The sequence below is a fragment of the Corvus brachyrhynchos genome, unplaced genomic scaffold (assembly GCF_000691975.1).
Source record: "Corvus brachyrhynchos isolate BGI_N302 unplaced genomic scaffold, ASM69197v1 scaffold93, whole genome shotgun sequence".
Taxonomy (NCBI): Eukaryota; Metazoa; Chordata; class Aves; order Passeriformes; family Corvidae; genus Corvus; species Corvus brachyrhynchos.
Genome location: NW_008237273.1, coordinates 801965 through 815840, shown reverse-complemented (window position 1 = coordinate 815840; position 13876 = coordinate 801965). Strand labels below are relative to the sequence as shown.

Genomic DNA, 13876 nt, shown 5'->3' with positions numbered 1-13876 from the left:
TTTGAAGACTTGCCTTGAAAGATAACGCTCTTGCCCGAATTGTTCAGTACCATCGTAGATGGTTAGGGGGTTGGAATAGACCTTAAAACATCCCACAGATCCCATCCCCGCCCCCACTGCCATGGGCAGGGACATCTCCCACTAGACCAAGTTGCTAAAAGCCTTACCCAGCCTGGCCTCGAACACTGCCACGGTCGGAGCATCCACAGCCTCCCGTTCCAGTGCCTCACTACTGTCACAGTAAAGGTTTTTTCCCTAATTTCTAACCTAAATTTTCCCTCTTTCAACTTTTACCCATTACTCCTTGTTCTGTCGCTACAATTCCTGACGAAGAGTCCCTCTCCAGATTTCCTGTAGGCCCCCTTCAGATACTATAAGGTTGCTATGAGGTCTCCATGCAACCTTCTTTTCTGCAGGCTGGACAGCCCCAACTCTCTCAGTCTTTGTAGGGGAGGTGCTCCAGTCTCTTTTTCAACTTCGTGCCCCTTCTGTGGACTTGCTCCAACAGTTCCATGTCCTTTTTATGTTGGGGGCACCAGAACTTAATGCAGCACTCTAGGTGGGGGTCTCACAAGAGCAGAGCAGAGGGGCAGAATCACCGGTGGCCTTTGACCTGCTGGCCACACTGCTTTTGTTGTAGCCCTGAATTTCACCTGTGTTAAACAGGATGAAAGGTGCATAGTTTTACATAGGAAATAAAGCATTCAATGAATTACTCTGTGATATAACATTGTTTTGTAGTCTTTAGCAGCCAGTAAAAATGCTGTTAATTTGTCACCATAACTACTTCTGATGTGGCTGTTAATTTCTTTATTAGGGACATGTTTGCTAAACCAAACAACAGAGCTTTTACTGTCATTGCCCAGTTCTTGTTTACTAAGCTGGATAAGCGCCGCGCAGAACTAACTTTCAAGTAAGTATTTGGTGTCTGAGGTTACTGCTATGCCTTCAATTAAGAATACATTTTATACTGCTGCTGGAGGGGAAGGAAGTGGTTTCTTAGGGAATACTGTGGAAGAAGAGCATATGGTCAGAGAATATGTTTCCTTTTGATCATAGCTCAGTCAATCAATTTTGATCAGTCTGAAACCTTGCCTTAATTAGTTGTTTCTGATATTATCTGTTTTGTGGCAACTTTGATATAAACTGTAATAGCTGATAAATAATCTACTTGTCCCATTTATCTTGCTGACCGAACAGAGAATAACATTTCCCATTTATGGATTGTTGCCAGGACCTTCAACATGGCAAGAACCCTGTATTCTTTGATGATTTTCTTTGCATAGCAGAGCTGGTTTAGCTTACACATTTGAAGATGTGGCAGGAGGGAGACTGCTAATATGAAAATGGTCAGGGTTCTGGCCTCTTTTTTCCTTCCCTTGTCCTGAGTTAGAAAGAGCTGCAGACAAATCTCTCTCTGAAATAATCTGTAATTAACTTATGGAAAGAAAACATTGTCATTTAACAAACTTTTATCTGTTCTTGGTCTAGGGTATATGCCCCTCATTTTCTGTCTCAGCATCAATAAGAAATCTGTGTCTTAGTCTTGTTTTTATGATGGTTAATTAGGTATCTGAATATTTGAACATGTTTTGAAATTTCTTTTTTTTTTTTTTTTTTCCTTCTTCTTCATCCTCTTTAAATGAAAAGGCATGCTGGATTAAGAAAGACAGCAAGTCCTAGATTTAGGAAGCAATGCTGTCTGTGGCTTAGAGAAATTGCAGTGAGTATTATGAAGAGTGGAAGTTGATGCTCTACTGGTTTATGTGACCTTACTCTTTTCTTGAGGGCACTGTTTTATATCAGAGTTTTAAATAAGGATTTTTTTAATCAAAGAATTCAGTTTTACCTTGTATATTCTTTCATATAGTTTATCTTGGACTTCTTTGAAGAAAAAATGTTGTCATTGGGGAATTTAGAAGACAGAGACCTACCTAATTATGGGTCTTAAAACTGTTGTGGCTTGCTTTTGGGTAACAGTGTGTGATTAAATGGAAGTCTAGAGAGTCCCTTAGCCCTGGGTGAGAATAACTTCCTTCGGCTTGAGGGCTGTTTGTTTAAGTTGCCTGGGAAAGCATTTTTTACTGTGAAAGCTGATTCGCATGCATGAAAAACTATTGATAGTATTTTCTTGTATATGGGGAAAGGGACTAAAATGTAAGGCAAGCTTTTTAAAGATGAAGCAAAACTGATCACTTCAGGTATCATTGCTTATTATGTTGCTTTCTTATGCTGCCTGTGTTTTAATGATTATTCTAGAAATCTTGTCTTTATGTACTGCAATACTTCTGGATTTTAGTAATAGTGGATGAGGTGAAAGCCAATGATGCAATATCTTTAGATATGGTTAAGGTACTCTGATTCTTGACTTCAGTAGAAAATATGAAAGAAAACTTCAAAGTGTTTTCAAAGATAGGGATTATGAATTAGGAAAGAGGAAGGCACCAATTTCTAACATTTATGCAGCACTGACTTCAGTCTTTGCATTGAAACTGTCTTGTGTACAGAATTTGGTGGGGTGTTGGGAATATTGAAAAAAGCTTTATTCTCTTCTGACTACAGTAGGTGTCAACTGTGGTGGCAAAGTCATTTAGCTTTGCATCAGGCTCGCTAGTGGGTAATTGCAGCATTTTGGTATGCAGCCAAGTCTTTGAAAGCTGTTGTTGATGCTTTACTTCTTAGATTAGTTTTGTGTTTAAAATGATTGTACTTTTCTAGAGTCGAAAGGAAAGAGGTTTTCCACGAATTACTCCTTCCACACTGATTTGTCCTGGTGGTGCTAGATTTATTCACATGGCATACTGTTTTGCAAGATATGTATTGATTGAGGACATGAAAAAGCTTTCTGTAGGTAAGCTGTATGGGACAATACCAATGCTTCATTTGTAATGTTTGTAAATCTATCATGTCTTTAATGTATGACAGGAGCTTTAAGTCGTTCTTAGTTGGCTGCTCAGGTCATTAGAGCTACTGCTGATAGAACAGTGCAGATGGTTTTGCTCTATTGTGTTATGGGTCTAGTTCCAGGGTTCACCTGGGCAATGCTCTGCACCATTACCCACATAAGCAATGGTTTGGTCCAAAAGTATTGGACTGCTGTACTGTTTTCTTTCTTGGAACTTGAGGAATTCTGAAGGATCAGATCTGTCTATTTCAGGCATCTTGTATTATTGTAACCTAAAGAATATAGAAAGGGAGTGAGAGTGAGGGAATGAAGGTGTATAGAACAGAAAAAAATGGCAAAGAGGCAGTACACTGCATGTTCTATTTCAGTCCAGGTAGAAATGAGCATCTTGATTTGTGATTCTTGCAGTTTGATCTAGGTAGATTAGGAAGTTATCCACGTGTTAAAAGCAAATAATGTAGTCCAAACACTGACTTCTATTTAGGCACTGGTATACCTTTTGCTGAAGCTGTAAAGCGGAGACCTAAGGACATGTACATAGCAAGAGCAAGACATAGAGTTGCATACAATAAACTGCTGCAAATTCTTCAAAGGCAAGACTTCGTTATTCAAGAATATGGGAAAAAAGCACGGTAAGTAATGCGTTAAAAGAAAGTGACTTTTCATAAAAGCTGACTTATGTGTATGTGTTTTTAAAAGGATTTGAGAAGTCTTTATATGCTTTACATCATGCGTTCTGTTGAATTTCTCCCATATTTTCCCCCTTAACCTTCTTTCATTGACAGTTGTACTGCTTGTAGATCTTCTGTGAAGCGTAGTAGTCTAAAGAAATTAATCATTTAGAAGATGCTGTGTGTTGCCTGGGCATTAAAATGGTCAGGGAATTCTACATGTATAGCAGTATGATTTCTTTTGAAGGGTCTTATCTTAAAATATAACATTCTCAGGATGAAACATTTGGTTTTGTTTAGTCACTGTGAGACACATTTTATTTACTTAAACCTTAATTCTTTCACCAAAAGTATGCTATTCTTAGCTCTTGTTTATGGCAAACATTCCCAGCTTGAGAAATATCAAGAGCTGGAACTCTCTATGCAGGCATAGAGCTATGTATCAGCAGAATTTGCAGAATTTGTGTGGGATAGTTTACATGACTAGAGCACTGTCATGGAGAGTTGTGAATTGTTCAGTAAATGGCAGAAAAGGGCGAGGAGTTGCACTGTAAGTAAAAGAGCAGTGTCAGTGCATGTAATGTAGCTCTATACAAGAGGACCGGTCATGTTTCACGCTGTTTGATGCGGGTTTAGCATCCAGGGAGACTTCATGGTGGGTTTCTGCTGGCCCTGATTCTTGTAGAAGACTGCAGCTTATCCTAGTATTTGCTAGGAACGTAGTTCAGTGGTGCATTAGCAGTTTAGGGAGCGGGAGTACCTAGAGAATGACTTCACAATGCAGTCACTGAGTGTGCTGAATAGAGTGGTGCTCTTTTGACCTCACTGTGTAAATAAGAGAAACTTCTCTGGAGATGTTACAGGGCTCTTACGGTTGCTGCAGCCAAGACTGTAGAACTTCAAATCCAAAGGAATGTGAGGAAGACAAGAGGAAAACTAATGACGCTGGTCTTTTCATTTGAGTGTATTTCCACTGGCCCAGGCAACTGTAGGAGGTATCTCGTGGAAAGCAGGAAAGCTCAAGAGTGATAGGATACTTTCAGAGATCCATGCTGAAGCTCATGTGTGTTCCATCTCCTTAAGTCAAAAAAGAAACAGGTGTAAGAAAGAACCAGCCTGATTAGGACGGTGTAGCAAGATATGGAGTACAGAAAAGGGAACTGACTCCAAGACACAAATACAGAAGTATTTCTCAGGTGTGCAGTGATGTAGCTAGGAAGGCCAAAGTTCAGTTAAAGCTCTAAGAGCCTGGTAAGAGCTTGAAAAAAGAATCCCATAGTGTGTTGTTAGGAAGTGGAAGTACATGGAGGATTTAGATCTGCATCTGAACCAAATGGTAACTTTCAAGTCTCACAGGCTAGAATACCCAGTTTGTACTTTGCCTCAGGCTACATGGGTAAGATCACTGGACCAGTCTCTGTTGCAAGAAGCAATGGTGAAAGAAGCAAAGGTTTCACTGCTTTCATCCAAGAGTACACAGATACTTACCTGGCATAATTTCAGACTGATATCCTTGGAAATACAGAAGGCTAGTTAAAGGGGTGAGCCCAAAGGGTGATAGTGCCTCGAAGTTGTAACTGGTCTATGAGTGGAGTTCCTCTGGGGTTGATGCTGTGTCCTCACAAGGGATACGGATGACACGCTTGCATACAAACCCACCAAACTTGCAGATGGTGCCAAACGGTGAGGAAGGAAGATACACTGCAATGGGGAAGCATATCAGAGACAGACCATGCTGGGTCTGGGGACTTGTACAGCAAAAATTTAATGGGGTTTAACAAAGACCAGTGTGCAATCCTGCACCTGAGAGAGAATAGTCTCCAACAGCAGCGCAGGTTTGTGGGTGATCAGCTGGGGACTAGCTCTGCTAAGAAGAATCAGAGGTGAGAGTAGTGTGGGGCTGCAAGTTGAGCATGAGTCAGCAGTGTGTCCTGGTAACCAAGACCAGCAGCCTATCATGCTGCATGCAATGAGCGCTGGTCAGGAAATGGTGGGCAATTGTATTATGCATCACTCATTTTTCTTCAGTTTTACTCTTCTCTTTCTCCTTTTCATCTGTGTTAGAATATTTTTATTTCAGCTATTAAACTGTTCTTACCCCGTAAACTTCACAGTTTTTCAGATTCTTCCTATTCTACGGGAGGTGGGGAGTGAGTGAGCAGCTGTGTGGTACTTAGTTGCTGGCTGGGGCTGACAATTCTAATGCCACATGTGGAATACTGTGTTCAGTTTTGATCAGCCCACTTGAAGAGAAAGAGTGAAAGATGGGAAAGATACTAGCAGAGAACTGCAATGGATTAGAGCGTTGCAGAGTGTGAAATGTATGAGTAAAAGCTGGAGAAGTTTGATTTGCTTAGCCTGAAAAAGGCAATGCTAGGGGTTTAATCACAGTTTCAGTGTCTAAAAAGTAGTTGTGGAGAACATGGAGGTACTCTTCACAAGGATGTATTGTGACAGGACAAGGCAGTGGGCCCAAGGTGTTTAGGGGAAACCTCCATCTGGATTTAAAAAAATCTCTTGTGAGAACAATTAAACCGACAAAGGTTGCCCTCAGAAGTGGAATCTCAAGGTTCCTGGAAATATTCAAGACTTGGTTTGATCGAGACTAGGAGTAGCATAATTAAAGGCTCTGCTTTCAATGGAAGGCTCAAAAATACAATTTCCAAAGGTCAAAGTCTCCTAAATTTCTCTGATTTCTGTAATTCTATGTCTCCTATGACCTTGTTTGGGAAATATTACTGCTGTTTACCATTTGAGGGATACCCTTCAAAAGTGTAATTATTTATAGGTTTTTTTCATTCTTGACAAGACATGGGAGCTCTGAAGATCCTTTTGAATGCAGCATGATTCAGGCACCCAGTGTTTCTGAAAATCAGACTACTATGCTTTTACGTGCTGAAAACGTCAATGAAAGCACTTTGACAAAAGAACTTCTGTGGTCCAGCTGCTTGTACTCCTGTTCTCTGGTCTTTTGAAAGTGAAGGATTTGGATACTGTACAGTTGCTCAATATGTTCGTAGTTCATGCTGATAATAGACATTTCTAGTAACTTAATTATTATTGCTGGGTATAATAACTGCCTCAGTATGCAGATTGGGAAAGAATGAGCATGATCGGTTCATGACTGTAAGCAATTCTGATAAGCTTGTTCTAGCTTTTAAATTTTTCCCTAGGGTTTTAATTAGAGAAATACAACGGACAAAGTCTGAATATGCAGTCATGCGGAAGCGGTCTCACAGGTAAGTGTTTTTCCTTGTAACTAGGTTAGGATATATGAAGTAGATTGCATGCTCAGTTTTATGAAATATGAACTATAATTTCACAGTAGTCCGCTTGAACTTTTGTTTTGCATATGCATACAGGATGAAACAAAATGACCGAAACAAAAATGACACAACTGACAGAATTCAGAAGGTGAGCATTTTGTTCGTGCTGTGGCAGCATGTTGAATTCTAACGTTTCTGCAACACCTACTGTCAGTCAGATACTGTTACTTGCACTTGTCTACCTGTGATTATGCTAGCATTTCATCTGCCTTCACGCTGTTTTGATGCTCTGTCATTATAGGTATTATGGCAAATGTTTTAACACAGTGTTTTTGTCCTTTTCTGTTAAGGTCCGCAGTATGTGGACACTTACAGCGGAAATGCTTACATCTCTGAAAAAGGAAAAGGCAGTTGTGGATTCTGTACTTGAAGACTGTGCTCATCCATGTATTTTAGATGGCACTGATGTAGTTTTGCGTGTTCCAGGGTTGTTGACTTACAGAGTTGAAAGTGACATACATGGAGTAAGTGGTTTTTATCCTTCTTGCTAAATTGGTAAGCTGCTTTTATTTCGTCCCCATTAGGATGCAATTAAATACCTTAAAAAATTAAACAAATACATAATGGATTATTAGAGATGATTGCTAAAGGATGCATAAAATGTCTAATTCACATACAGAAATTTCTTATGCTTATAATGCTGTTTTGTATTTGTTATGTCTAAGACATTAACTTTTTCAGTTTGGTAATTACATTGGTAAGTCTGCCTCATTAGCGCTTTGACTTTTTTGTTGTTTAGACATTAAACCTATTTTGACTTGTTTAACCAGTGCTTCAAGTAATTGGCTTTTGTTACCGTTGTGTTGCCTATGGTGTTCAGTTATGACATTGGTGTTGTTTGTGCCGTATCTTTTGGGGCTGTGGTCAAACAGACTAACTTCATTGGTTGATGTTGCTTTAACCTAGAATATATTTTTTAAAAAAATGAAACAATAATGAACTGAATCTAAGTATAATGTATACCGTGTCCTGGTTCTGACTACAGAAGACATAACTGTCTGATATGGGTACTGTTCACTATTTATTTTTTTTCCTTGCTTGCTCTACTTCAAGTTTTGTACAGGAAATTTATATGAAGATGGAAAACTGAATTTCCTGACAGTTATTCAGTTGTTAAATGAAGCCCTGAGAATGTTGAGAGATGAACACTGTCCATGCGAATTAAAAGAACTTCACAGAATTAAAGCCATGGTTGCATACTGCAAGAAACTACTACAGGACTTGAACTCAAAGAGGTAATTGTTGGGAAATTTTCTCTGATTGTTCTTAAATGGTAGGATCATGTCTACTGGAGTCTTTTTTAGAAAAAACATGTTGGTTCAGTGTATTTCTTGTGTCTCTGGGAAAATTAGCATTTGTTTTTAATTACTTATCTAACTTTTTATTGGGATTCTTCTCTAGGTAGCTTCAGCTTTTTGCCTTTGTTTCATTAATATTTTAGTCTTTGTTCTGGGGTACCTAATTTGCTAGTTGATCTGAATTTTGCTTTTTTTTTTTTTTTTTGTCTTGTTGCATTAATAAGTTCTGAGATTTTTAAAACTTTTATCTGTAACTGGTTTAGAGAAATTTAAGGTGTGTATCTCACTTGAGTATATGTTTTAGTGTAGTTCTTCCAATTCTACTGTAAGAAACATGAAGACTACCTAGCAGCAGCTTTTTTGGTTGTGAATTTCAGTTAGTTCGTAGTGCATGCACAAATGCATGAATAAATTGATATGTGTCAAAGGTCTGTCAGGGTACGTGGGAAACATAATACTTGCCCTCTTTATGTAGAATTGTTACCTCTACTGACAGATGTCTTCATTTTCTATGTTTATATGTTACAGTCTAAGAAATGTGCAACAGTGTTGTGAGCAAAAGCGTCAGTCTATTTCCAGAAAACAGGAAATCTGGGAATCGAAGTGGGAAACTATTCTTGGCCAGTGTCCTTCTAATTTAATCTTTAGAGATTATCTAGTAAGTAGTATTCGTTTTATCTGATTCTGGGGAAAAGGGCGAAGGTGAGAGAGGATTTAGGTCTAAACTGGTGCGTTCTGTTGCAACACTTCAGCTTTATTTGTAAGGTTAGGGGACTCACATAGTGCAGCATATCTGATTATGCTTTAAGAAGTAGTCTTTCTTAAAGAGGATACATTTGACTATATGATACCTGATGTATTCACTGAAGATATGGGATGGAACGATCTTGTAAAGATGGTAGATCAGCATAAGGGTGAGCAGATTGGTTTTTGTTTTGTCTCTGTCCATCCCCCTGTGGAAGCTGAGGTTTGTTCAGTTAGGAACATTTGCTGATTTCTGTTTTCCCCTTTTAAAGTGATGTACTTGATGAATGAACAGTAATTTCCATTCTGATGCTCACATTGACGGAGGTTGTACCCATTGTGTAGCTATCCAGCAGAGAGAGGAGAAACTTCTTGTTGCATCTGATGGCTGGTTTGCAGAAAAGCTGTTTTAGATAACTGTTAATTGCTGTTGATAAACTGACTTTTTCTGCCTGCTTGTGTAACTTTTTTTGTCCTTTTGAAAGGAACCTGCTTTGCCACTCCAGTCTTTTAGTTCTTCAGATGAAGATGAAGACACTATCTGTTATCAATCATTTGCAGGTTGGTGAACAGGAGAAGCTTCTTTTCCTTCTCCCCCAGTGCCACAATTGTTAAAAGTTACATGGAGTCCAAAAGGCTCTCTTCTTGCATTTGCAGATGGTCTTTGATAGTCTGTCATAATAGATTCTGAATGACTCTTGACCAAAACTGCCTTGCATTTTTCAACTTTGTAGTATTGGACATTCTCTGAAGCTTGGCAAAAACCCAGTGCTGAGCTGTTTGATATTTTGTTGTTCTTGCACAAAGGATGTTGAGACAGATGTCCGTGTACAGAGATTCATTCACAGATCCTAGAGAATACATTCAGTCTAACGGTAAAGGTTACTTTGGGTTGGAGGAGTAAAAAAGAGAGAAAGAAGGTACAACTTCCCATTGACCATCTAGGAAAAGAAGTTGAAGGTGTCCCCCCAGGTAGCTACCTTTCTCTGGTGTATTCTGAAATACTTAATTCCTTAGTAACTGTGCCATTTGATCAGGATCTCACTTGATCTGTGTTGGTTGCATTCAGTCATTAGGTTAATAGTGTTGATCAGAGCTGACTTTGACCAGGCTTGGTTGTTGCACCATGCTAAGTGGCTGATGATCTGATGATATTTTACTGGGTGGTTCTTATTGACTGAGTGCTGAGTGTCACGAGTATAGAGTTCTAAGTTAAAAGCTACAAAACAAGGGGGAAGACTGCTTCAATCATGTCATTTGCAGTCCCTTTTAGGAAAAATTGCATAGCAGAGCTGTATTGGAATTTCAAGATTCAAAACGGTGGTGAGAAGATCCTTTTGGTTGTAAAGGTGAAAGTACTCAGCAGTTTGAGTGTATGTGGGTATAAGGCTAGAAGCTGCAGAGGAAAGACGCAGAATTGGAAATGCAACATAGTTTGCCTTAAAAATTTGAAAGATTGAAGCACTGTACTATGATGCTGTGAGCTGGTAGTATCAGAAAGCTTGAGACAAATTGGTATCTGTGACATTTTCTCTACATTGGAGAATCCAGCCACTAAGAAAACTAACTTCTGCCTGGTTATAAGGTCAACTCCAAAAACAAAATATTGACCTCACCTAACTACTGGAAGTGAACCTGGATTTTTGATGTGTTGTTGAGATGAATGTGACAGGAAATGCCATTTGTCCTTGCAGAAGCTGAAATTTAGGATTAGTAGAGATCTACTGAGGTTAATGGCTGTTTATTCAAGATGTGCCAAAGTTAGCACAATGTTCTAGACAGTCCGTGACAGAGGTATGTGTACCTCTAGTAATGTTCAAAACATTTACTTCTGTAACATATGCTTATGCAAAGCTTTGCCTTGCTTGGACTGAGGCAGCAAGAGGGATGAGTATATCTAGAGAGATATTTATTGATTAATGCAGTTGAGGTAGAGGTGGGTGGAACTGTGCTTTGTGGAATCAATGTGCCACACAATTGATGTATGTGGAGAGGAGGGGATAATGATGTTGTGGCTAGGACTGTAGTTTGGAGGAAGGTGAAAAGTCTGATTGATATGTGCAGGGCAGCAGATGAATCATGCTTCTTGAACATGTGTTCAGGAACAACAGAAAGGGGTGCTGGCTGCTAGCGGCATCTGTGGCTACAGGTACTGCCTGAGCAAAAGGATTGGTAACACTGTCCTGTTTATGTATTAATTTATTTTTCTTGAAGTGTTCATAAAGTCCATCCAGTGAGTAGTCTACAGAAGTAGTGTGAGTCAGCTGTGTCACATGGAAAGCCTAAGTGAAGAAAACGGAAGCAATAATAAAACTTCTGCGTTGCTTTCACAGATAATTATGACTCTTGTCATGAAGAAAGCCATGGGGAAGATGATGGGGCTTTGGAAACCATGATGGATACAACATTAGTACCCTCAAGATGGTATGCTTAATGAGAAATTGATAAAGAAGCAATAGAAAAATTAGAAGTTTACATGTTGGACTTGAATATTTTTCATCTCTTGAGTCATGGCAGAATATTTCAGTAGCCCACTCCTTATGTAACAACTACGTGATTTAGCAAGATAGTCCTAAAGTAACTGCTGCTTTCTCCAGCTGAGAACAGATTGATCTGCTGGTTGCTGCTGAATAGGATAAATATCAGCCAAATTGCAAGGTTTTTTCCTTGATTTTTAACTATATTCTGAGATTCAAGAGACAGGTGGAGAGAAATTTTTGTTTCTCAGGCTAAACTTTCTCTACAAGACTTTTTTCATTACTCTTCTTTAGAGTTACAGTCACACTGTACTGTAGCTACTCTTCCTTACAGTACCAGCAAAGGATAGAGCACAGAACAATGGTATTCTAGAAAGTTTTTTCCCTTTTGTCATTTGTTTAGTCCAGGAATATTTCATGACCTTTTGAATAATGATGTCTTTCATAATATGACTCACACAGATGCTTGAAAGTTGCCTACTAAGAGGTCAAGGGAGTTAGCAAAGGAATGCTATCCATTCTTAGACATCAGTAGATGTAGTTGTGTGTAAGTCTCAGAGACTGTCAAAGTAATCAACAATTCTGGATTTCTTTCAGTGACTTCATGCACCATGGAGATTTGTTTGCTTATGAGGCGACAGACAGGTAACATCAAAAACATTTTTAGGTGTGCTTTTCCTAACAAGTGAGGACCGTGCATTTTTGAGAGCTATGCAGTTAGCACTAAAGTTACCAGAAGTGATAAGGCTAAATTTTTTGGTAGCCAGGTGATTGTTAAATATCAACAAGTTTATCTAGGAACAGACCTGTGGATGCCAGAAACGGTTCAGACAAAGACGACATAGAAAAAAGAATGTTGTCAAGTCTGCAGAAGACTTTCCAGTTATCTTTTATTGCAGAATGCAGAACACTTGTTTACAAATATATTGAAAAATCCCTTCTTTTTACCTGTGTGATAATCAATGGCAGAGTTTATTAATTTATTATTTTTGGGAGGCTGATACACAACTAGGGCTAAATCTGCTCTAATTGTCACACTGTTCTCCCTATAGTAAAATTGCTTTCTGATGACCGGGACGAATTGAGGGAAATCGTAACGGACAGATACGGAGCACACAATATGTAACAGCCTTCTAAAATTTGCATTTCAATTGTTTAATTTGTCTCTAATATTGTTGGTTTTTTTGTTGTCTTGTCTCTTCCTCTCTCCCTCGTTGAGAAGCTCATCAGTGCTGCAGTTGCCGGAAGCATTTGAAAACAGAGACCTGTTAATTGAAAATGTAACTTTCTATCTTTGATATAAATTAAACTTAAAACATGTCCTTTTTATATTGGTTGAAACTCAGACTTTGTGGGAGAGTGTTGTGGGGCTTCAGCTTGTTTTGTGGGTGGTTTTTTGTTGTTTTTTGAGCAATATTTTTACACATTTGAGTTAGTATGGCAAAATTGTAAAAGCTAACTCTTCAGTGACTTCGTTAAGCTTTAGGAAAGGACAGTAGGAAGTAGGTGCCCTTGTATCTGACTTCTGTATAACATACAGTGTGTGACTGATTCACTGCTTACTGAAACAGTCTTTGATGTGAGCAGTGGTCAGATTTTGTTTCTTTAAGTTGTATATGGAATTTAAGGGTTAAAATGTGTAAAAGCAGCTTGGATGCACAGTTTTCCATTGCACAGCTCTTCACTGTACTGTGATCAAGGTAGTTGCAAATAAGTTGTCCATGTTGTGTGTAACACCTATCCTAGTTGCTACTTAGGTCCTACTTTGAATACAGTTGTAAAAATATTTTGTATTTCGTTAGAATTCAAGACTGAAATATTTTTGTTGACTAAACACTGGGGCTGTTGCACTTCAGAATTTTTGCAGCAGTTCATGCTAATATCCTTGCTTGATTTTAAAACTACTAATAATTCCTGTGTATTCCTGTAGAACTCACATACTGAAACTTGTGTGAGAAATAAAAAACCTGTGCCTCCAAAAATCTTAAAACATGGAAAGGAAGAATTTCCCACTTCAGAAATGGAGGAGAATGCAGGTGAAGATGGTATCCAGCCAAAGTCTTCTGTGAAAAAAGAAGACCTTCTTGAGAAAGCCAGAGATGAACTTGCAGAAGAGGTTGGGACATAATTTCTTTGTTTTTAAGTAAATGATCACTAAGTTCAGAGAACAAATCACTAATTATATAAAAAAATGTCTCTTGTAATCCACATACATTGAAAGTTACCTTTTTCTGCTAGATAGTTTTCAGAGTCACGGATTTTTACAGTGGATTCATGAAGTACACACTGAAGGTGTGGAGTTTGTTCAGGTATCATGCTTAAAAACCATGGTGAAGTGAATAGTATGTTCAGTAGAATCATGTACTTCACTCTGTGAAGTACACTCATATATTCAGAAACAAAAAGAACTGTTGAATTCTGAAGTTATACAGGTTAAGTATTTAACAGGGACTTG

General features: G+C 38.6%; 1 protein-coding gene across 1 annotated transcript in view; it reads left to right on the top strand.

The window, feature by feature from the left end:
- Window positions 1–788: 788 nt before the first annotated feature.
- Window positions 789–13876, top strand: part of HAUS6 (HAUS augmin like complex subunit 6) — a 19055-nt gene continuing 5967 nt past the window's right edge. The window contains exons 1-14 of the mRNA XM_017730590.1: window positions 789–913; window positions 1651–1723; window positions 2719–2851; window positions 3390–3537; window positions 6750–6815; window positions 6939–6990; window positions 7193–7366; window positions 7956–8137; window positions 8729–8858; window positions 9430–9505; window positions 11278–11368; window positions 12019–12066; window positions 12644–12701; window positions 13352–13537. Of these exons, the coding sequence (XP_017586079.1) occupies window positions 822–913; window positions 1651–1723; window positions 2719–2851; window positions 3390–3537; window positions 6750–6815; window positions 6939–6990; window positions 7193–7366; window positions 7956–8137; window positions 8729–8858; window positions 9430–9505; window positions 11278–11368; window positions 12019–12066; window positions 12644–12701; window positions 13352–13537 (1509 nt within the window). The 5' untranslated portion in view covers window positions 789–821. The remainder of the gene's footprint in view (window positions 914–1650; window positions 1724–2718; window positions 2852–3389; window positions 3538–6749; window positions 6816–6938; window positions 6991–7192; window positions 7367–7955; window positions 8138–8728; window positions 8859–9429; window positions 9506–11277; window positions 11369–12018; window positions 12067–12643; window positions 12702–13351; window positions 13538–13876) is intronic.